This window comes from Theropithecus gelada, chromosome 16 (assembly GCF_003255815.1).
Source record: "Theropithecus gelada isolate Dixy chromosome 16, Tgel_1.0, whole genome shotgun sequence".
Classification (NCBI taxonomy): Eukaryota; Metazoa; Chordata; class Mammalia; order Primates; family Cercopithecidae; genus Theropithecus; species Theropithecus gelada.
In genome coordinates this window covers 35,471,139-35,495,783 of record NC_037684.1, presented here as the reverse complement: position 1 = coordinate 35,495,783, position 24,645 = coordinate 35,471,139, and the positions used below count along the sequence as shown (strand labels likewise).

General features: G+C 41.3%; 1 protein-coding gene across 11 annotated transcripts in view; it reads left to right on the top strand.

Moving 5' to 3' along the window:
- The first annotated feature begins 8,986 nt into the window (after positions 1-8,986).
- Positions 8,987-24,645, top strand: part of CDC27 (cell division cycle 27) — a 69,057-nt gene continuing 53,398 nt past the window's right edge. For 10 of the 11 annotated variants that reach the window (XR_003116174.1, XM_025361704.1, XM_025361706.1 and 7 more), the window contains exons 1-2: positions 8,987-9,180; positions 17,259-17,334. Coding sequence is in view for 9 of the 11 variants with exons in the window: in XM_025361702.1 (XP_025217487.1) it covers positions 9,154-9,180; positions 17,259-17,334 (103 nt within the window). In the remaining 2 variants the exon portion in view is untranslated. The remainder of the gene's footprint in view (positions 9,181-17,258; positions 17,335-24,645) is intronic. The other variant, XM_025361698.1, reaches the window with a different exon arrangement.

Genomic DNA, 24,645 nt, shown 5'->3' with positions numbered 1-24,645 from the left:
CAGCTCAATCATCATCAACAGCTCCTTCGGTCTATTTTATCAAAATTAAAGTCATCAGCCAGGAACCCAAAGGTTTTTATCAGCTGTCTGCAACACCATCATTTCAACCAAGCTTATAAGGCCTCCAGTCCAGACAAGCTAATTTGCTTACAGTCTCCTGCCTTTATTATAGATGCTCGCCACCATCAGTTGACAATATCAAGTCAAAAATGCATTTAATACACCTAACCTACCGAGCATCATAGTTTAGCAAAGCCTACCTTAAACGTGCTTAGAACACTCACCTTAGCCGACAGTTGGGCAAAACCATCTAACACAAATCCTATTTTATGATAAAGTGCTGAATATCTCATGTATTGAATACTGTACTGAAAATGAGACACAGAATGGTTGTATAGGCATTTGAAGTACAGTTTCTACTGAATGCATATTGCTTCTACACCATCGTAAAGTCAAAAAATCGTAACTTGGGGGCTGTCTGTAGTTTATTTCCCTGTGCTTTTGAGTCAGCCCTAGTCCCCCTAGTCATAGGCCATTTAGCACATCTCAGAGCTCATCTCATTCAAGATGCATTTTCTGAATAGTCTCAATACTTCAGATACTGCCTTGACTTTAAATCCCTTAAGGATTTGGCCAGGCACTGTGGTTCACGCCTGTAATCCCAGCACTTTGGGAGGCTGAGGCGGGCAGATCACAAGGTCAGGAGATCGAGACCATCCTGGCTAACACAGTAAAACCCTGTCTCTACTAAAAATACAAAAATTAGCCGAGCGTGGTGGCAGGTGCCTGTAGTCCCAGCTACTCGGGAGGCTGAGGCAGGAGAATGGCGTGGACCCAGGAGGCAGAGCTTGCAGTGAGCTGAGATCACGCCACTGCACTCCAGCCTGGGTGACTGTGTGAGATTCTGTCTCAAAAAAAAAAAAAAAAAAAAAAAAAAATCCCTTAAGGATTTATGTGCAAGACCAGCATGTTCTCTGGGCCCAGAAAGGGGAGTCAAAAAAAAAAAAGGCGGCCGGGCGCGGTGGCTCAAGCCTGTAATCCCAGCACTTTGGGAGGCCGAGACGGGCGGATCACGAGGTCAGGAGATCAAGACCATCCTGGCTAACACCATGAAACCCCATCTCTACTAAAAAAATACAAAAAACTAGCCGGGCGTGGTGGCGGGCGCCTGTAGTCCCAGCTACTCGGGAGGCTGAGGCAGGAGAATGGCGTAAACCCGGGAGGCGGAGCTTGCAGTGAGCTGAGATCTGGCCACTGCACTCCAGCCTGGGCGACAGAGCCAGACTCTGTCTCAAAAAAAAAAAAAAAAAAAGGCATCATGTTCAGATCAGTGAGATGAAATGAAGTGACCAAGTCATTCAATCATCAGATATTTCAAAAATATTTCTATATTTACAATATTTTAGCGAAACAACAAGTTCAAAATAGAGTATTTTAGCGAAACAAGAGCAAAAAAATTTATATATTTTATAATGTTTGTGCAGGGCACTGAACTAGGTGATGGGGACACAATGTTCAAGCCAAGGTCCCTGCCTTCAACGCAGCTTATATTAAACAAATATGATTAAAATTTCCATACATACTATGAAAGAAAAGAACAAAAATGTCATGAGAGAGAATAACAGAGTAGAGCTAAGAATTTAAATTAGGTAGGTCCAGGAATATTCTGAGGATATGATACTGAAGCTGAGGCTTGAAGGATAAATAGAATTTCACTGGTCAAAGAGTAAGGGAATTATATTTCAGGAAGAAAGAATAATATGTAGAAATACTTCCACTTTAATCACTCAGTCAATATTTCTTAAGAATCTTCTACATATGTGGTGTTTTTCAAAGAACAATATAGAGAAATATAAGACTTAGCCCTTGCATTAGGGAGACAAGACATAAACAGAATAATCAATTATATAAGTCTACCTGGGCTTGCTATAACAACATACCTACCACACACTGGGTGGCTTGAACAATAGAGATTTATTTTCTCACAGTTCTGGAGGCTAGAAGTGCTGGCAAAACAGATTCTGGTGAGGGCTTTCTTCCTAGATGTTGGCCTTCTCCCTGTGTCCTCCTATGACCCTTCTTTGGTGAAGGCCCACAGAGAGATCAAACTTCCCGGTGCATCTTTTTATAAGGACACTAATTCTATCGATTTAGGGCCCCATCTTTATGATATCATTTAACTTTAATCAATTCCTTAGAGACCCCATGTCCAAATACAGCCACACTAGGGGTTAGCTCCAACATATGAATTTTGAGGAGATGCCACCAGTCTATAACATCAATCAACAAACAAAAATAACACTAGGAACAGAGTGAGTTTATTCTATTCATTCATTAAACAAATAAAACTAAGTTCCCATTATATGCCAGATACTGTACTAAGAGTGGAGAATACACAGGGAGCAAGGCAGACAGGGCTTCTGCCCTCATGGAGCTTATAGGCTAGACTGGAAGTAGACAATTAAACAGGTCATTACAGCAAAGAGTGATGGGAGTAATGACAAGTCTGGTAGCACTACAGTAACAGCAGGGAGAGCCAACCTATCCCAGAGGAGCAGAAAAGGCCTGGAAGAAGTATATTTGGAGGATAAGCAGAGCTAGTCAGATGAAGAATAGAATTAAGATGAAGAGTAGAATTTAGAGGGTTATGGGGAGAAAGTGTAGTACTTGCAAAGCCTGTGAGGCAACAGAGTGGGTGACTTTGGGAGGCCACGGCAGGTGGATCACCTGAGATCAGGAGTTGGAGACCAGCCTGGCCAACATGGTAAAACCCCGTCTCTACTAAAAATACCTGACTGGGCACGGTGGCTCACACCTGTAATCCCAACACTTTGGGAGGCTGACGCGGGCAGATCACCTAAGGTTGGGAGTTCGAGACCAGCCTGACCAAATGGAGAAACCCCATCTCTACTAAAAATACAAAATTAGCCAGGCATGGTAGTCTCTGCCTATAATCCCAGCTACTCGGGAGGCTGAGGCAGGAGAATCGCTTGAACCCAGGAGGCAGAGGTTGTGGTGAGCCAAGATCACGCCATTGCACTCCAGCCTGGGCAACAAGAGCAAAACCCCGTCTCAAAAAAAAAAAAAAAAAATTAGCCTGGCGTGGTGGTGTGCACCTGTAATCCCAGCTACTTGGGAGCCTGAGGCAGGAGAATCGCTTGAACCCGGGAGGCAGAGTTTGCAGTGAGCCGAGATTGCACCATTGCACTCCAGCCTGGGTGACAAGAGTGAGACTCTGTCTCAAAAAAAAAAAAAAAAAAAAAAAGTTCCATGAAGGGGCTGGGCACGGTGGCTCATGCCTATAATCCCAGCACTTTGGGAGGCTGAGACGGGTGGACCACTTGAGCTCAGGAGTTCAAGAAGAGCCTGAGCAACATGGCAAAACCCCATCTCCACAAAGATACAAAAAATAGCCAGGCGTGGTGGCATGCACCTGTAGTCCTAGCTACTGGGGAAGCTGAGGTGAGAGGATCACTTGAGCTTGGGAGGTTAAGGCTACAGTAAGCTTTCAGCCCGGGTGGCACAGGGAGACCCTGTCTCAAAAAAAAAAAAAAAAAAAAAAAATTCTATGTAGTTGGAAGGTGGACTATAAACGAGAGATGAGTGAGATAAGGCTGAATAAAGAGGCAGGTACCAGACCTGAAGGTAAGTCCTGAATTTGGGGGCTGGGGGAAGACAGGGAGAGGAGTCCTAACATGATCAGACTTATTTTTGGAGGTAGGTAAGATACAGGCAGGGAGAAACATGAAGATATATTTAGGAGGTAAAATTGGCAGGTCATCGTGACTAGATATTGGAGTTGTAGAGTCAAAATATGCCACACTGAGATATGCCACTTTGGCATAAGGATTATTTTGAGAATAATACACACTTGAAAAATAGCATATGCAAGAAGAGCACTCTGGCCTTCCTTCTTCTTACCGAAACCAGGAGATAAAACTCCCATGTGAAAGGTGCCCTCCTTATACCAGGAGAAAGCCATTCTTATCACCAGAGACAGAGTTGAGGCTGAAAGAAATCTGTACAAACCTTGTTAAACTAACCCTTATCTAATCCTCTGGGCAAAGGAAAAGATGGTGATGTCTTAAACTGGGATAGGAAATATTTTAAGAGAATGAGGCGTTCCATTCCGAACAAAGTACCTATGAGACATGCAGATGAAGATGTCCTCTTGGCAGTTAGTCATTTGGGCCTGGAGCTCTAAGAAGTAGTCTAGCTGGATACAAATTTTGGAACCATTTGTAGATGAGAAACTGGGGCCACAAGAATGGATAGGGGCGGGGTATGGTGGCTCACCCCTGTAATCCCAGCACTTTGGGAGGCCAAGGTTGGTGGATTACCTAAGGTCAGGAGACCAGCCTGGCCAACATGGCGAAACCCCATCTCTACTAAAAATACAAAAATTAGCCCAGCGTGGTGGCATGTGCCTGTAGTCCCGGCTACTCGGGAGGCTGAGGCAGGAGAATCACTTGAACCCGGGAGGTGGAGGTTGCAGCGAGCTGAGATTGTGCCACTGCACTCCAGCCTGGGTGACAGAGCGAGACTCTATCTCAAAAAGAAAGAAAGGAAGAAAGGAAGAAAGAAAGGTTTTGCCTAAGAAGCATGTGTAGGGTGGGTAAGAAGAAGGCCTAGAACAGGTCCCTGAAGCACGCTTAATATTAAAGGGGCTGGCAGAGGAGCTGCACAGGAAACCGATTAAAAAACAGAGTGGTAGGCCAGGTGTGGTGGCTCATGCCTATAATCCCAGCACTTTGGAAGGCCGAGGCAGGCAGATCACTTGAGGTCAGGAGTTCGAGACCAGCCCGGCCAACATGGCGAAACCCCGTCTCTACTAAAAATACAAAAATTAGCTGGGTGTGGTGGCACACACCTGTAAATTCAGCTACCCAGAGGGCTGAGGCAGGAGAATTGCTTGAACCCAGGAGATGGAGGCTGCAGTGAGCTGAGACAGCACCATTGCACTATAGCCTGGGTGACAGAGCGAGACTCTCTCAAACAAACAAACAAAAACAGAGCAGTAGGAGGATAGCTAGGAGATGGTGTCATTAGAGAAGCCAAAAGAAGGGGATGATTTGACCAAAGAGGAGTAAACATGGTGAGGGTGGGGTGGGGGTGGTGGGGTGTAAGGTCAGGTAAGGAGGCCGTGAGACCACATGCAACAGGGACAAAATGAAGGGTACAGACAAGAAGGACTGAAAGACTTCAGGAGAGTACACTTACTCTGGGCTATGTTTCAGCGGGACCTACGTTTTGCTAATGACACCAAGTCTAGCTTTTTGAATAGTTCCCTAAATGCCAGCCTCCAAATTTGACTGAATATGAAATAGACCAAGAAGCAGACTTAGGAGAAAAAATAATTTTCCAATTCCATTTTTGGAATAATGCTGTTGTAACCCAACTGCACTCACTAGACAAACATATTGGATAATGGATGACAGCAGGATGCCCAAATGGTTGATGAATAATGAGCTTAAGTCGGTCAATTAGGAGCAGAAAAGGAAGTAAAAACTTCTTTCTTTCCATTCCCAATCTTAGATACCCCATCAAAGTACTTCAAACAATGTGGCTTTGCTGTGGATGAGTAGAAACCACAACAGGTATATTAGCCTGGTCAACAACAGTCAGAAAAGAGATGCTGCTTCTTTTTTTTTTTGAGACGGAGTCTTACACTGTCAACTGTCACCCAGGCTGGAGTTCAGGCCCGATCTTGGCTCACTGCAAGCTCCACCTCCCGGGTTCACACCATTCTCCTGTCTCAGCTTCCCGAGTAGCTGGGGACTACAGGCTCCCGAGTAGCTGGGGACTACAGGCACCCGCCACCACGCCCAGCTAATTTTTTGTATTTTTAATACAAACAGGGTTTCACCATGTTAGCCAGGATGGTCTCGATTCCCTGACCTAGTGATCCACCTGCCTCGGCCTCCAAAAGTGCTGGGATTACAACCGTGAGCCACCACACCCGGCCTTTTTATTTTTTTGAGATGGAGTTTTGTGCTTGTTGCCCAGGCTGGAGTGCCATGGCGCAATCTCAGCTCACCACAACCTCCGCCTCCCAGATTCAAGTGATTCTCCTGCCTCAGCCTCCTGAGTAGCTGGGATTACAGGCGTGCGCCACCACGCCCGGCTAATTTTGTCTTTTCAGTAGAGATGGGGTTTCTCCATGTTGGTCAGGCTGGTCTGGAACGCCTGACCTCAGGTGATCCGTCCGCCTCGGCCTTCCAAAGTGTTGGGATTACAGGTGTGAGCCACCTTGCCCAGCCAGGAAATGCTCTTTTTTAGGTTAAAAAAAGAATAAAAAAGCTTTTAGGCAAATTCTAAGCCTATGAGCCAGAGTGTCAAGCATCTGACTCTTTAAATGCTGACTGCAGATTCATATTTTCACACACAAAGTATCATCTTTATGTATCCTCTGTGGTAAGGTCCTATATTTAGGTTTATAAAACTCTGCTGCACACATACAAGACTTGGGTTGGCAGCATGTTGTGTGAAAAACAGCTGAGTTTGTAAATGACCACACAAGTTTAGCATGAGCAAACAGTGTTATGTGACTGCTAAAAAATGTAAATACAGGCTGGGTGCAGTGGCTCACGCCTGTAATCCCAGCACTTTGGGAGGCTGAGATGGGCGGATCACGAGGTCAGAAGTTTGAGACTAGCCAGTTTTAGTGAAACCCCGTCTCTACTAAAAATACAAAAATTAACCTGGCGTGGTGGCGCGTGCCTGCAATCCCAGCTACTTGGGAAACTGAGACAGGAAAATTGCGTGAACCCAGGAGGCGGAGGTTGCAGTGAGCCAAGATCGCGCCATTGCACTCCAGCTCTGGGCAACAGAGCAAAACTCAGTCTCGGAGAGAAAAAAAAAATGTAAATACAACTGTAGTCCACTTTAATAGATGTGTCCAGATAATAATAGTCCAACTGCATTCTGAATTAATCAGAATAAATCTGGAGTACCGTGTTCAGTTAAAAGGGTCACATTTATTTAAGAGTGATAGCTCTTACTTATCCCTTTCTTTCCATTCCCAATCTTAGATACTCTCATCTCATACCTAGCGTGGTAGATTGTTTCCAAAGATCACCCAAAAATCCCTCCCATGGCACATGCCTTTTGTGGTGTTACTTTGCCACTCTTCCCATTAAGAAGTAGACTCTATTTCTCCTCCTGGTGAATCCAGGGTGGCTCTGAGTCTTACTCTGCCCAACAAGAAGTGATGGTCACAGGCCTAGGCCTAAGGGGCCTCACAGCTTCTATTTTTGCCCACTTCGTTGTCAGCCACCAAGTCAAGAAGCTGGAGCCAGACTACTGACTGATAAGACGCCAATGTGAAAAGAGAGGTCATGTGGAGGAGAAATGAAGGACCCAGCCAACAGTTAGCACTGACTCCCTAGGCATGTGAGTGAAGCCATCTTGAGTCTTTCAGCCCTAGTCAAGCCAATGCTGGTGATGTTCTATAACTGTGTGACTGTCCAGTATGGCAGTAACTAGCCACATACAGGGCTACTGAATCCTTGGAATGTGGCTAAGGCATCTGAAGAACTTCATTTTTCATTTTATTTTAACTTAAACTTTAAATTGCTAATGATTACTTTCTAGGCCAGCATAAAAGGCTGTTACCACTCAAATCATCCAGCATAATACCACTGAAGCAACTGGGCACAGGGCAGCCAAAAATCACCTTAGCACCTGCCCTCTGAGGGGCTGTAAGTACATATACAGTGACAAGAGAAGGCGGTGGAAAAAGATGCAGTGTAGCTCTGTCAGCCTTGTTTTTAAAAATGGAAGAAAAAATATCTCCCTCCAACATCACCCAAAGGGAAATTCCCAAGCAATGGAATATATCATGAGTCTCACATCTAGCCTAGAGAACTCCTGACTAGAAGAGTAACCTTCAAAAACCGTTTTTCTCTTCTGCTGAAAAACAAAATTTAAACAGTTCCCTAGTTCACTCTCCTTCAAAGGAGAGGAGGAGCAGAAAGGAAATACAAGAGAGTCTACATTGCGTGCTAGACACAGCCACCCCTTAATCCTTTTTTTTCAAACTAAGCAAACACAAGTTCAGAGAGGTTGTAATTTGCCAAGGACCTATGACTAGTTAGTGCTAAAGATACAATTCAAAATCAGGCCTCTGAATTTCCTACCCCCTACTCTTCCCACCACAGTGGAATGCCTCGCCTATCAAAAATAAAAATTTCTAACGGCCTATTGAGTTTTTCCATGATCTCTTCACCTAAGTAACTATTTCCAATTAATGCCTTCTTAGCAGGCTGATCTCATTTTTCCTTCCTTCACTTTCCTATACTTATTTTTCCTCTGATTCTACCCATCCTTCAAACTCCAGTTTAAACTTTTTTTTCCTTCCATAAAACTTTCCTCATCTTAACACAATTTCCCTCTCTGAATTTTTATATTACTTATAATAGGCACCACATAATATAGCGTTCTCTGTTACACTGCTTTTCCCTTAAATAGACCTTAACCTCCTTGAGGACAGAAGCTATCCTAATATCTTTGGAGTGGCAATCTTTCCAAATTTCTTTAGCTTTCCCCAGAGCCGTGAGTAGATACTTCTGGAATGGACGAATGATCTAAACTCAATAGACAAATACTTGTTGATTCATTAAAGTCTGCCCCAAACTCTGCTGTTTCACCCTTTGCTTTATAATCTACAGCACATCAATTAACCCAGAAGGGCTGAGCGGCGAATCCACCCTGCAGCCCCGCCACGTAACGCTCCCGGGCCGCTCAGTCACGCCACGCCCAGCCTGCTGGTTGCCGATTGGGCGTGGCCCAGCCCTGGGACGGCCGATTGGGCGTGGTGTGCGTGACTGAAGGCGTGGCTGAGAAGAAAACCTACGCTTTGGGTTAGACTCGGTAGTTTCCGGGAATCTTCGACAATTTCCGGCAACGATTTTCTCTCTCGTCGACCCACCTCGGGTATTTCCGACCCCTTTCGGGCTTTTCCGTCTGGCTCCCGCTCGGCTTTCTCCACTTCGGGAATTTCCGTGTCCCGCTCGGAAGCACTCGGCAATCGCTCGGCCTCCCCCATCCCCCGGTAACGGTCGCTGGTGAGTTTAAATGAGCCGGGGCTGGCCGGGCCGGAGCCGCTACCGGGGGTGCCTGAGGCACTGCAGAAAGTGGGCCTAAGCCTCGAGGATGACGGTGCTGCAGGAACCCGTTCAGGTAATGATAACCCTCTTCTCTGAGGCTTGGCTTGCAGCCTCAGTCGGGAAGCAGCGTAGGGCCACTCCGCGGCCTGGTGCGGCCTAGGCCCGGCTGCTTCTCCCGCCTCCCTTGCTGCCGAGTCCTGCCTATCTTCCGTCAGTTCGGAGGCCTTGCCCGCAGCCTAAGCCGTGTTACCTCTGGCCCTACGTTACTTCACCCTTAGTTTGAGCGGCTTCGGCGAGAATAACCGTCTTTCCCGTCCGAGCCAACGTCCGGCCAGCCCTTCCTGTCAGTCCAGGGGCCTGGCTTGACTGGGGTTGGGAGATGAGGGGCCGAAAACGCACCCCAGGCGCTCTCTTGCCTAAAAGATGATCGAGAAGCACATTTGATCGGAGCTTGTATGATCTTCGCGATGGTAGGGCAAGTTTGCGGAGGTTTTTTTATTTTTGTCTTATGTGAGAGAGTGGAGGGAGAGTAGGATCGGTGTCTTTAATACTAATTTCTATTTTGGTAACAGACTTCCTCTCCCACGTTTCCTTTCTCGGTGAATTTCCCACCGGACAATGATGGTTTGAGAAGACAACTCCAAGCCTCAGTGCTGAGGTGCAAGCACCAATACCAGGGGAGGAGGTGGAAAGGGCATATCTGGGTTGTTTTCTTCCTCTCTGATGGGGATCAGGAGCATTTTGTTGTGCATGTTTATAAGGCATTCAGGAAATGAAAGACAAATAGTGGTGTTTGTGTCTGTTTCACTGCCCTTACACCAAGGTGTGCTTTGACGCACAGTGCTGTGTTGCATTAAAGGAACCCTATTGGATTTTAAGTCTGTGATGCAGTGCCAAGTCATTTTCCCCTCTGACATCTGGAGAAACTGAATCTTTTGTGCCTTGGTAATGGACCAGGTCTGGGAGACTTCCTCCCACCATGTGATCTTTGACTTGATCAGAATTGACTTCTATCAACCACTGTCATTGAGTCTTTGACTTTATTTTGAAGTTATAAAGCAAACCGATTTTTAGAAATTCCTTCATATTGCCCTTAAAAGGCTTGAGGTATCAAATAGTAAATATTTTATTATGTCGCTACTTTCATATTTATTTCATTTTTCTAAACAGCATGAAATACTCATTTCCTGTAGTTTGGCTTCTTCTCCAGCTGTTTACATATAGCAGCTATTAGTGTTTGAATTAATAAAACGTTAAGATTGTATCTTATGAAATTTTCCTGTCTGTAAGTTGTATCGGTTTTTCTAGAGCTATTTCTTTTTACCAGCATAGTTTCTTTTAAGATTTTTTTTTTATTCTGGCTGTAGATGAGGTAATTATATAATTTTTTAAGGCCTAACATGAACTTAAATAGATAAGCATATTACTCAAGTTATTTAATTTCTGTTGCATATTCTTGTAATTTTGTTTTAATAATGATTTTTTTTTTTTTTGCCTTCTCTGGCCCCAGAAGTCTTCTAAAGTGATAAACTAGTTGCACTGATAGACGATAACCACCATTTAATAATAATTTCAGACTTTATAAAAGCATGGAAGGCCGGGCGCGGTGGCTTACACCTGTAATCCCAACATTTTGGGAGGCCGAGGTGGGTGGATCACCTGAGGTCAGGAGTTCGAGACCTGCCTGGCCAACACGGGGAAACCCCGTCTCTACTAAAAATATTAAAAAATGAGCCGGGCGTAGTGGTGGGCGCCTGTAATCCCAGCTACTCGGCAGGCTGAGGCAGGAGAATTGCCTGAACCCAGGAGATGGAGGTTGCAGTGAGCCGACATGGTCCCGCTTCTCTCCAGCCTGGGTGACAGAGTGAGACTCCATCTCAAAATAAATAAATAAATAAATAAATAAATAATAAAAGCATGGAAAAGAAAAGGAATATGTATCCTATTTCTAGATAGTACCCATTAAGTTTCCTATTTGCCCTTAAAGTACGCTTAGCAGTAACACACTTCAATATTTTTAAGGCTTAAATGTCAAATTTGCTTCTTTTTCATACTAGCATTGTCCATTAGATTTTTGAGATAGTGGTAGAAAGTTTTAGGATATAACTAGGTAAAAATTTTGGTTGTATAGTATAAGAAGAAGCCATTCAAGAAGGGATTTGGAGCAGTGAGAAGAACAAGCAACTTTAACTACAATGATAAAGATCAATGATCAGGGATAGTGCTGCAAATGGGAAAGAATTAGGAAGAGAATAAAAATAGGACAGACATATAAGATACTGTCTTTATTTAAAAAAAAACAAAAACAAAAAACTATGATGACTGATTGCATATATTTGGAAAGCAGTGAGAGTAAGTTGGAAAATTGTTCTTTCTTGGAATGCCTCAGAGTTGATGGTATTACTAGGCATAGGAAGAAGTTCACAGAAAAGATGAACAAGTGTTTTCTGCATTTTTTTTTCTTTAAAGTTTTAACGTAGAATGGCCAGGCTGATATACCATATATGCCTAAATTAAAACTCCATCTCAAATTACTACTTCTCAGAAGAGTATTACTTTATATTTGAGTCCTTATAAAAGTCTCAAATATGAGGCAGAAGTTCTGTCAGTTCCTTTATTTTTAATAGTAACTATTTGGAAAGACACACTAGGCTAAGTGACTTCAGTGAGAGCTTTTTGGATATTTATAAAAGTCACCTGATGAAATTGGTTTTTTAAAAAGAAGCAAAGAGATTTTATATAGATTTAGCAATTATTCCCGGGTGAAGCAAGACTTCACAGGAGTGTTGGATGAAGTTGTAAATAAGCCTTTCAAAAATTGATTTAATAAGCAATATAGCAATTGGGTACCATATACATGATATTATTTTAGAGATCATTAGATGGTGAAGAAGTACTTTTGGCTGGGGATAAAATGTTCAGGGACAGCATTTAACATGGATTCACGGGGAGGGGGGAGGGGGGAGGGATTGCATTGGGAGTTATACCTGATGTAAATGACGAGTTGATGGGTGCTGACGAGTTGATGGGTGCAGCACGCCAACATGGCACAGGTATACATATGTAACAAACCTGCACGTTATCCACATGTACCCTAGAACTTAAAGTATAATAAAAAAAATAAAAATAAATAAAAAAAATTTTAAAAAAAATTTTAAAAAAATGGATTCAAAGAGTAACATATTTTCGCTACTCAATGAGCAATTTAGATTTAATGTACATTGGTAATGAATAACCATTATATGAGCAGAAGAGTTTTTGAGCAGAGGAATTATGTAATAAAAGCACCACTTTGGGAATATTAATCTGGTGCTGTTGGAAACGGAGGACGAGACAAGAGTTAGACATACAGACTAGTAGAATGGTCCAACTGCATAATCACGTAGACTAGGGCTGCTTAATCTGGGCACTATTGACATTTGGGGCAAGCTAATACTTTGTTGGAAGCTGTGCATTGTAGAATGTTTTGTAGCATCCCTGGCTTCTAACCATTGGATGATCCCTCCATTTGTGACAACCAAAAATACCCTTTAGACATTGCTAAATGTTGGGGCATTAGTTGGGAGTAAGAAGGCAAAATTGCCCAGAGAAAGAACCACTGATGTGCATCTAAACTAAATCAGTATCCTGGAAATTCAGTTATAATGTATAATATGAAATTTCAACAGTGACTTTTTTTTTTCTTTATATTTTCTTACATTGTCTGAAGCCTTTATTATCCATTTCTTTTATGGTCTTTAAAAAGAGGCAGCTGACTGGGCACAGTGGCTCACGCTTGTAATCCCAGCATTTTTAGAGGCTGAGGCAGACAGATCACTTGACCCAAGGAGTTCAAGACCAACATGGCAACATAGGGAGACCCCATCTCTTTAAAAAAAAAAAAATAAAGACAACTTTTTTGATAAAAACAAGAACACAAAATGTATAAAATATTTAACAAAAACAAGTATAAAATTTTTTTATAATAAGCTTTCTCTAACAAAAAATTCATAGTGATTAAAGGCTGGGTGCAGTGGCTCACGCCTGTAATCCCAACACTTTGGGAGGCTGAGGCGGGTGGATCACAAGGTCAGGAGATCAAGACCATCCTGGCCAACACGGTGAAACCCCGTCTCTACTAAAAATACAAAACAAATTAGCCAGGCGTGGTGGCGGGCACCTGTAGTCCCAGCTACTTGGGAGGCTGAGGTAGGAGAATGGCGTGAACTCGGGAGGTGGAGCTTGCAGTGAGCCGAGATCAGGCCACTGCACTCCAGCCTGAACGACAGAGTGAGACTCTGTCTCAAAAAAAAAGAAAAGAAAAGAAAAATTTATAGTGATTACATTTAAGTCTGAGTACAACTTATAGAGGTTTGTTTATATTTTAAATAATATTTTATATTTAAGAATAGCTATCAAGCCTGTAATCCCAGCACTTTGGGAGGCCGAGACGGGCGGATCACGAGGTCAGGAGATCGAGACCATCCTGGCTAACATGGTGAAACCCCGTCTCTACTAAAAATACAAAAAAATTAGCCAGGCATGGTGGCCGGCACCTGTAGTCCCAGCTACTCGGGAGGCTGAGGCAGGAGAATGGCATGAACCCTGGAGGTGGAGCTTGCAGTGAGCCGAGATCGTGCCACTGCACTCCAGCCCGGGCGACAGAGCGAGACTCCGTCTCAAAAAAAAAAAAAAAAAAAAAAAAAAAAGAATAGCTAGCTGGTAAGGAATTTTACAACTTTAAACTGTTGTTTATTTATCTTTTAAATTAGTGCACCTGGGGACTAACCCATTAACCAGTCGGATTTCTCTGAAACATTTTTTAGGGGAGATGGAGAGGAGTGTTGTTCTTTTTGGCTTCATAACTTTCTTTTAGCAGCATTTTACCCATCTGGCTTTAATTTGTAGAACTCTAGCGGTAATGCACTGGGTGTTGTTCTTTTAGGGGAAGGCCCACACCATCAGTTGGGCAGAGGTGCTGATTTTAGCCCTGTTCATCATCAGCTACTAATCTGTAGTGCGTTAGAGAATAATCCGTTCTCCCCTCAATCCCCGCACAAGAGACACTGTCAGTCAGGATCTTAGAATTGATTGAGCAAAGCAGGATGGAAGCAGTATGTAAGATTCTCTACATGGAAAGTTTTTTCTGATGCTCTTAAGAATTGGTGCCAAAGGAATGATGTTCTGAGCAAAGCTTGATTTTAAGTCAGAAATGGATACAACTCCTGAATATGATACCTTTTTTCCTTCTTTTTTTACCCAGCCCTTGCCCCCATTTCTTTAATTTTAAAAGGACAGAAAAAATTTCGAAGTTCTAGGACTTTATGACTTTAGTATATATGTGTGAAATTTTCCTGGTGGTCCATAGTAGTAAAATAGCTGATAAATCATTTGAGTCTTTTGTGGCTTCTATGTTGCAAAATAAGCAGTTGTAGCAGGTATGCTGGGGAGATGTTATGTAACGGAAACTACATATTTATTGAATTTCTTTATATTAAGAGATTAGCAAGAAAAAGGTTTTCCAAGTGCTTAATGTGTGACAGTATACTAGGAGCATTATTAATGGATCATTTCATTTAATCCACAAAACAACTCCAAGAAATAAACTCCATTTATCAGATGAAGAGATTGAGGCTGAGAAAAGTTGAGTATTTCCCACAAAGTCCCACTACTGGAAGTGCTGGTACACAAATTTGAGCATGTCTCCAAACATCAAATCTTTGGTATCTTCGTTCTGCTCACCATTTTCTTTCACTTACAACAAAATTAAACATGTAAGTTCTTAGGAAATCCCAGATTTCATAAAGGAGTAATTAGGTGGTAATTATTTGCATGAAAAAATAATTCTATTTATCACAGAGTTTCTTTCAATAGAGACTCCCAGAGATTCTTAATTATTAGATATGCATCTAGGAATACAAAGAAACTTAATGCTAAGACTAACATATAAGAGTGTCAACAGCGGAAGACTGCCAGAAGTTAAAGATGATTTGCTTATTCATTCAACATGTATTTACTAAGCACCTAAAAGCACATAATAGATGCTAGGAGTATAATAGTGAGCAAAAACAGACGTAGCCCCTACCTTGTGGAGTTTATAATATGGTGAGGAAAACATCACTCAAATACTCTCCTAAATTAATACATAATTATAGCAGTGGGAAGTATTACAAAGGAAAGGTACTTGGTGCAATTAGAGTGTATAATAATGGAGCCCAATCTCATCTTTTTCCTTGTACCTAGATAGGAATGGTAAAATTAGACGTCTTTGAGACTTTTTAAAATTTAAGCTATATAAACAAAGGTTAAACAAGAGGTTCTGGAGACCCCAAACTAAGTTCATTTCTGTTCTTTCTTGAGGAAATAGAAAAGGCTAAGTCATTTACTACTTTTATTTTTTAAATTATAATTAATAATACTCATTGCAGAATTATTAAACATTTACTTGTTCAACAAAATTTATTGAGTCTTTACTGTATCTAAGGCATATTAATCACTTAATATAATTTAGATGTACTGGTACAATGTTAGCTAGTGATCAGTAACCCAATTTTACTGGTTTCCATTGTAACCTTATTACATTATTCAATAAATTATAAGCTGGTGTATGTGCTAAAAGTAAAAAATAACACTTGTATCATGATCAGGTGTGAGATATCTCAAAAGTAGTTTATTACTAAAAATGATTTGACATTACCTAGTAAAGATGAACATATGCGTATTCAACAACCCAGTAATTTTATTCCTAAATATATATTCTAATTTGGAGAGATTCTTTTTGTGTTTTTTGATGTGAGTCTTGCTCCTATTGCACTCCCGCGGCTATTCACAGGTATGATCGTAGCCTTGAACTCCTGAACTCAAGCACTCTTCCCAGCTCAGCCTTCTGAGTCACTGGGACTAAAGGTTCACACCTTTAGTAGTAAATGGGCTGAAGAGATTCTTAAACATGTACCCCAGGAGATGAATCTAAGACAGTTGCAGCATTGTTATAATTGGAAAAACAAAACAAAAAAACAGCCCTAGAAATAACCCAGATGTCCACATGCTGTGAAATAGATAAAATACATTTAGGACTTCAATATATTTATACAGTGGAAATATTATTTATTCAGCAATGAAAACAAATGAACTCTAGCTACACACATCAAGAATGAATTTTCAAAACATTGGATTTCAAAAGCAAATCATAGCAGAATGTATACAATATGATTGTATTTATTTAAAGTTCAAAAACAGGGAGAAGTAAATGTTATACTGCTTAGAGATGATATGTACAAATGTATAAAATTGTGAAGAAAACCAAGAGAAAGGTCAAGAAAATTCAGTGTGGTGGTTTCCTCTTTGGGGCAGGGAGAGGTTTTGTTATCAACAAGGAGTGCACAGGGAGTTTCAGAGATATTTTATTTCTTAAGCTGGGTGGTGAGTACATGGGCCTAAATGTTTTTGATTATTGTTACTTAAAATGTCCTTCTATCTCATATATGCTTTAGGTTATATGTTTCATAATTCTAAAAGAGAAAACATATATTCAAAAAATTAAAGGTTATTCCTATGATAACTTTACTCATTTGCATTCCAATATGCTTCCTGGAGTGGATGAGAATTGAGTGGCATTAAAGGTAATAGATAGCAAAGTTTTTGTGGGAGGATGACATACATTTTAATATCTCTGTCGTGTATATCACATAAAGTGGTTGAGAACAACTGCTGCTAAGGGTCTGTAGTTTAGTAGGGTTGGCAGTCCTGTTAACAAGTAACCATGTTGTGAGTGCTTTACTAGAAGAGGTATCTTAAAAAAGAAATGGCTTGACATCAGCCAGGAAAGCTTTATGGGGGCAGATGTTATTTAAGCTGAATCTTTAGGGACGAGCAATTTATAAGGGGAGATTGGTGAGGGGAGCCCACGTTGCCCAGTGGAGGAAAAGGATGTACAAAGGCACGGAAGCCTACAAGTCCACAGAGAGTTAAGTGAGGAAATTCAGATGTGTTAGGAGCCACCCTGTGAAAAGCCTTACCCAGCACACTCTGGAGTTTGCTCTGTGGGCACTGGGGTTTTATCACTTAAATTAGGAGTATTAATTTCAGTATTCGATATAAGGCTCTGTGCTAGTAGTTACCTTGAAAGTCTGTCTGTATGTATATTTATGTTCTTTTCTCCTCCATTTGCAGGCTGCTATATGGCAAGCACTAAACCACTATGCTTACCGAGATGCGGTTTTCCTCGCAGAACGCCTTTATGCAGAAGGTTTGAAATCTATTCATTGCTGTAGAATGATATATGAATAACATATATGAAATTCCATAACTTTTTATCACTGTAACAAGATTCTAGATATCATTCTCTTGTTTTTTCTTTCTGATTGACACTAGTTCATAAAATCTTTTTATTTGTGTAGTTTCCTTACATACTACTTTTAATAGCTATGTAGAGTTGATTCAGGTTTATATGCTATGATTTACTTAATCATTTTTCAATCTGTAGGTTTTTTTTTTCCCCAGGGTTTTTGTTGTTTTGGGGTTTTTTGTTTGTTTGTTTGTTTGTTTGAAACAGGGTCTCCCTCTGTCACCCATGTTGGAGTACAGTGGGACCATCTCAGCTCACTGCAACCCCTACCTCCCAGGCTCAAGCGATCCTCCCACATCAGCCTCCCAAGTAGCTGGAACCACAGGCACAAACCACCACGTCCAGCTAATTTTTTTTTTTTTTTTTGGTAGAGATAGGATTTTGCTATGTTGCTCAGGCTGGTCTCAAACTTCTGAGCTAGGCGATCCACCTGCCTTGGCTTCCCAAAGTGCTGGGATTATACTCATGAGCCACCATGCCACATAGTTTTGTTTTTTTTGTTTTTTTTTTAAGAAAATAGTCTGTATTCTATGGTGAAGAACATGGATTTAGACCCTGTAGCCTTGGAACAAATCCTGACCTGTCACTTAAATGTACAGTTTTATAACCTTGGACGAGTTACTTTAATATCTGAAAATTCAGGTATTTCGTCTATAAAATAATCATTGCCTCTTAGAATTGAAAAATTCGATGAGATGGTATATTTAAAGCCCTTAGCCATCTGGCTTGGTAATAAATGCTTAATAAACACCACTGATAATGTATGTTTTGTTTCTGTCATTATTATAATTCCCTTTCTAAGATGCTGATGTAGATCATTGTATACAGCTTTTTTTTTTTTTTCCTTTTGAGTCATTTCCTTGGGTTATATACTTTTAAATGGAAAATACAAGTCAAACAGTATGCGTTTAGTAGCCGAGAGTTGGGAGAACAAGGCCTAAATCTCAGGGGCAGGAAATTTTACAAAAGGACGAAGATCAATGCTTGGAAGTAGTTTTGAGAAGTTAAGTGAAAACCAGTCTTACCTTGTTTCTGAGATAGTGGGGTGTAAGGTGATTACTGTTCGTGTGAGAGAGCTGTCAGGTCCTGGGTGGAGAATGGGAATTCAGTGAGAAAAGTGAGGAAGATCTGGGCAGCAGGAATTTAAGGTCCCAATGAAAAGATTAGACAGCTCAGAAGGAATGAAAGACTGAGAAAGAAGATTATACAATAGATTAGTCTACTCCATTCACTATGCAAAAGTGATACTTACTGTGAATAATCTATTTAAATATATTTTCATTGATACCTAGGCAGACCTCATATTTTGCTGTCTTTTAAAAATTTTTGTTGAGTCAGAATCTCACTCTGTCGCCCAGGCTACAGTACAGTGGCACAATCATAGCTCACTGCAGCCTTGAACTCCTGGACTGAAGTGATCCTCCTGCCTCAGCCTCCCAAAGAGCTGGAGTAACAGATGTGAGCCATTGTACTCAACCACTGTCTTCTGTTTCTAGTATTTCCTTTTTGTATTTGTTTATTGTTAAAGAATAGGCAGTTTCTAGTTTATTATAGTTAGGCTTTTAAAAATTGTAAATTCATGGTTTAGAATTCAATTAGATTTTCCCATAGAATTGGTGGCAAGATTCCCAGATTAGTCCACATAAAGCTGTTTAATCCACATTATTTATGTGCCTGATACAATGCTTGGCACTTGGAAAGTTGCTCAATAAATGTTAGTTTCTTTCAGTATAGAACCTAACCATTCTGTTTAACCATATTGTTTTTTTTGAGTTGGAGTCTCACTCTGTCGCCCAGATTAGAGTACAATGGTACAATCTCTGGCTCAATACAATCTCTGCCTCCCAGGTTCAAGCAATTCTCCTGCCTCAGCCTCCCGAGTAGCTGAGATTACAGGCATCCGCCACCACGCCCGGCTACTTTTGTGTTTTTAGTAGAGACAGGGTTTCACCATGCTGGCCAGGCTGGTCTGAAACTCCTGACCTCGTGATCCACCCGCCTCAGCCTCCCGGAGTGCTGGGATTATGGCTTGAGCCACCACGCCCAGCCTCTGTTTAACCATACTTATATGAGGAAAGATTTTAGAATTAATTGTAGTTAAGAGCAGATACTGTCCTGGCTCAATAATAATAACAATAATTTTATCATTTATTGATTTCCTACTGTATACTAGGTACTCTAAGTATTTAATATTAGTTACTAATTTAATCTTCAATAATCCTGTCAAATAGACATTGCTATTGCCATTTTCCGGATGGAGAACTGAGACTAATGTCCACAGGCAGTAACTAGTAGATCTGTCTGATTCCCCTTTACCAAGGGTAGCAAATACTTACCACTTCTCTGATTTGCAACCATAGTAGCCATCACTAATCCATTATAGTATTCATTCCCACTGAACCAACCTCAGAATTCTTGGCAACATTGTTTTCTTGGCTGGACAATATCAGTTGATATGCTAGATGTTACCTGTTTGCTCAAGGGCCTCCTATGTCACTAGTAGCAGTTTCTATATTTGGAGAAAGACATCCAGCAAGGCATGAGGCTAAAGCAGTTGATGGTAGGATCTTCTGTAAGTCAAATTCTTGAAATAATTTCTCAGTTTCACTGGTTCTTTGTTGCCCATTTGTCTTTCTCTCAAGATTTATAGTCGGCCTGAGACTGTGGGATCAGAAAGAAACAACAGCAGAATGATATAAGAGAGAATATGGGATACTGAGGTGGGCGCATCACCTGAGGTCAGGAATTCAAGACCAGCCTGACCAACATGGAGAAACCCCATCTCTACTAAAAAATGCAAAATTAGCCAGCGTAGTGGTGCATGCCTGTAATCCCAGCCACTCTTGAGGCTGAAGCAGGAGAATTGCTTAAACCTGGGAGGCGGAGGTTGCGGTGAGCTGAGATCGCGCCACTGCACTTCAGCCTGGGCAACAGAGCAAGACTCCGTCTCAAAAAAAAAAGAAGAGAAGAAAAGCGAATCTGAACTCAGATACTCATTTGCCATTTGATCTTAATCAAAAGTCATTCTGAGCCTTATTTTCCTTATCTTTAAAATAGAAGAGAAATGTCTATTAGTTTTAAGGACTAAATACAGTAAAATATATAAAGAGTCTGCTATAGTTTCTGGCACATAGAAAGTCCTTTACAGGTTCCCTCTCCCCCCTAACATATCCTAATACAGTGACTTTTCAGGGTTTTGTGGTGTTTTTTTTTCTTATTTTTATTTTTTTTTATTTATTTATTTTTGAGATAGCCTGTCACCCAGGCTGGAGTGCAGTGATGTGATCTCGTCTCACTTCAGCCTTGACCTCCCAGGCTCAGACAATCCTCCCACCTCAACCTCCCTAGTAGCTGAGATTACAGACACATGCCACCATACCCGGCTAATTTTTGTATTTTTGAGGACACGAGATCTCACCATGTTGCCCAGTGCAGTCTTAAACTCCTGATCTCAAGCAATCCTCCCATCTCTGCCTCCCAAAGTGCTGGGATTATAGACATGACCCACTGTGCCTGGCCAGATGTTTTTACCCTTGTTAGATATGATACAGTCTAATATTTTCCATTGAGTGGTTTTGTTGTTGTTTTAATGTAGGCTGATAATCACTAAATTGACATCACAGTCCACTATTGAGTTGAGATTTGCTGTTTTGGAGAAACTCTGTCCTAATTTTACCATCTCCCTCCAGTAAATTCCCTTCCCCCATTGTAAGCATGTATTTTTCCTTCCCACCACCAGTACCTGATCCCCTTGACCAAGGTTTTTCTCCTTTGTTAATTAACTGTTAAGAATGAATAGAAATAAGTGCTATAGAACGAATAGAAATAGTGTTAGACTATGAGGAAAAAAATACATTAATGCAGCTACTATGATAGGTCTTTGGAGATATATATGTGTGTGTGTGTTTGTGTGTAAAAGAGTTATGTTCAGAAAATCAACCAGACATAAGTTGTGTGTGCATTTTTTTCATAAGTAATAGCTATCTATGGAACTCTATGAGACTAAGAGGATTGTAACTAGTGAAAGGAAAAGAAAGAGAAACAGCTGAAAACCTTGTGTCAACATGTATTCCTAGGTTATTTTGAGGGTTCTAGCCCAAAGTTCAAAATTGCTTAAGGTCTAGTGTTTTATCTTAAATTAATGTGGGTTTTACATCCCACACTGCAAAATGTTTTTGTTTGTTTGTTTGTTTCAGACAGGGTCTCCCTCTGTCACCCAGCCTGGAGTGCAGTGGCCCAATCTCGGCTCACTGCCTCCCAGGTTCAAGCAATTCTCCTGCCTCAGCCTCCTGAGTAGCTAGGATTATAGGTGCCCGCGGCCATGCCCAGCTGATTTTTGTATTTTTAGTAGAGACAGGGTTTCACCATGTTGGCCAGGCTGATCTCGAACTCCTGGTGTCAAGTGATCCGCCCTCCTCGGCCTCCCAAAGTGCTGGGAATACAGGCGTGAGCCACCGTGTCTGGCCTTTATTTTTTAATATCAGTACTTTTTAAACATTTTTTTTAAAGTCAGGATCTTCCTATGTTGCCCATGCTGGCCTCAAACACTTGGGCTCAAGCGACCCTCCCAAGTAGCTAGGAATACAGGCACATGCCACTGCGCCCTGCTTGAGTACATTTTAAATGACCGTAAAATCGTTCACCAATTTTCTGCCTTTCTTAGTGATTAGTGGATAAGATGTATAGATTGCATTGGGTGTATCAATTTTAGTAAATTAGGCTCAGTGGGAGAGAACTGAACCAGAGTAAAACGTTCAGCATCTGTTTCTTTTCTATTAACCAGGATACTAAGAGCCCAAACTCACAGAAATATATGCGTACGAATGGCAACATACAAAAAAACTATTTACCAGATTGTGTTAAGATCAATATTAAAGAATATCCAGAATTCTACTAAAGATGTGGAATAATGTATCATTTTTAGGCCTTTATTGATCCAAGACTCAACTATTTTCATTGAATTAACTTGGATGTTTCACAGACACATCAAACTCAATATATTCAAATCTAACCTAAGATACCACTAACTGAATTTTCCTTATCTCCCCTTCCCTGCCTATTCCTTTTCCCCTCCCAAATCTATGTTCCTTCTTAAAACCCTTCAGAGGTATCTAATTGTTGTAAGGATCTGTTGCTAAATCTTTACACAGTTTACAAAGCCCTGCACAATTTGGCCGTCTTTTTTCTCCTCATATATTGCCATTTTCTGCCTCAAACACTAAGGAACCTTTTAAAACTTCTTCCAGCCCTCTTTTATTTGTGGTCTTTTTACTCTAAGCATGGTTTTAAAATACTTCAGAGTACTATTAACCCCATCATTAACAACAGTTTTGTATAAAACCAGTTAGTATTGAAATGCAGGATGTAAATAAATGTAGAAAAGATAAACATTGAGAATAGTGTTAATATGCTAAAGTTGCATATGTGGATGAAATGTTCAACAGTAGAAATGACTCTGAACAACAGAATGAATAATGTAATAAACGTACAGCCTCCATACAAATGAAAACAGCAAAAAAAAAAAAAAGTTAATGATGAAATAGAATTACTTGAGCATGTGGCTCAGTGACACTTATGTACCCCCTGCATTAATATCAAATATCTACTCAGGTATTGTAAATTTAAGAGAAGGCCAATAATTAAAATAATAGCACATACAGCCTTCACTATGTGTCAGATGCTATCCTAATTGCTGTACATGTATTAAGTCATTTAATCCTAACAGCAACCTTTAAAGGTAGTATCATAGTCCTTATTTTACAGATGAAAAAAAAATGAAGGTCAGAGAAGTTAAGTAGCTCCACCCTAAGTCATAGTTAGTAAGTTAAAAAAGTGCCGGAATCTGAACCCAAGCAGTCTAGCTTCACATTTGGTACTGTAATACACGTGCCATACTGCTTATAGTTGATTTAAAAACTTAACAGATAATCAATTTGGTTTTTTTTTTTTTTTTTGAGACGGAGTCTTGCTCTGTCGCCCAGGCTGGAGTACAGTGGCCGGATCTCAGCTCACTGCAAGCTCCGCCTCCCGGGTTTATGCCATTCTCCTGCCTCAGCCTTCCGAGTATCTGGGACTACAGGCGCCCGCCACCTCGCCCGGCTAGTTTTTTGTATTTTTTAGTAGAGACGGGGTTTCACCGTGTTAGCCAGGATGGTCTCGATCTCCTGACCTCGTGATCCGCCCGTCTGGGCCTCCCAAAGTGCTGGGATTACAGGCGTGAGCCACCGCGCCCGGCCGATCAATTTGTTTTATTATTTTTTTTTCTTCTGAGACAGAATCTCGCTCTGTTGCCCAGGCTGGAGTGCCGTGGCACCATCTCGGCTCACTGCAACCTCTGCCTCCTGGGTTCAAGCGATTCTTGTACCTCTACCTCCCAAGAAGCTGAAATTACAGACATGCACCACCATGCCTGGCTAATTTTTGTATTTTTAGTAGAGACGGGGTTTCGCCATGTTGGCCAGGCTGGTCTCCAACTCGTGGACTCAAGTGATCCGTCCACCTTGGCTTCCCAGAGTGCTGAGATTACAGGCGTGAGCCACTGAGCCTGGCCCAGATAATCAATTTAAAACATATGTCACTAATCATAGAAGGTTCTATAGGTTCTCTGCCATTAAATACACACAACATCAGAGTTCATGATAGGGTAGCCAGCAGAGTACTCTAACCTCTGAGGGCTTCTCTGATATTTGTGTAGTTTATCAAGGCTAGGTAGAGAACACTTACCTCAACAAATTGTAAATTTGTCAAAACTGGTCCATTTTAGAAAAGCTGCTTATTTAGATTATACATCAGTATGAAGAAGAGGTGTCTATCTGGTTTAAAAGCATCGAAGGACTAATTTGCCTTTCTATTTGATGTAAATGTATCTGGAGGATGCAAGGTTAAAACCCTCTTAATTGTTTTGGACTTATATTCAAAAGACCTTTCCAATTTTGAAGCCAAACCTGTTCATAAGAAGAGGAACTTCAGTAGTGTTGCTACAACTTCTTTATGTATTTATTTATTTATTGAGACAGAGTTTCGCTGTTGCCCAGGCTGGAGTGCAGTGGCGCGATCTCGGCTCACTGCAACCTCTGTCGCCCGGGTTCGAGTGATTCCTCTGCCTCAGCGCCCCGAGTAGCTGGGATCACAGGTGCACGCCACCACACCCGGCTGACTTTTGTATTTTTAGTAGAGATGGGGTTTCACCATGTTGGCCAGGCTGGCCTTGAA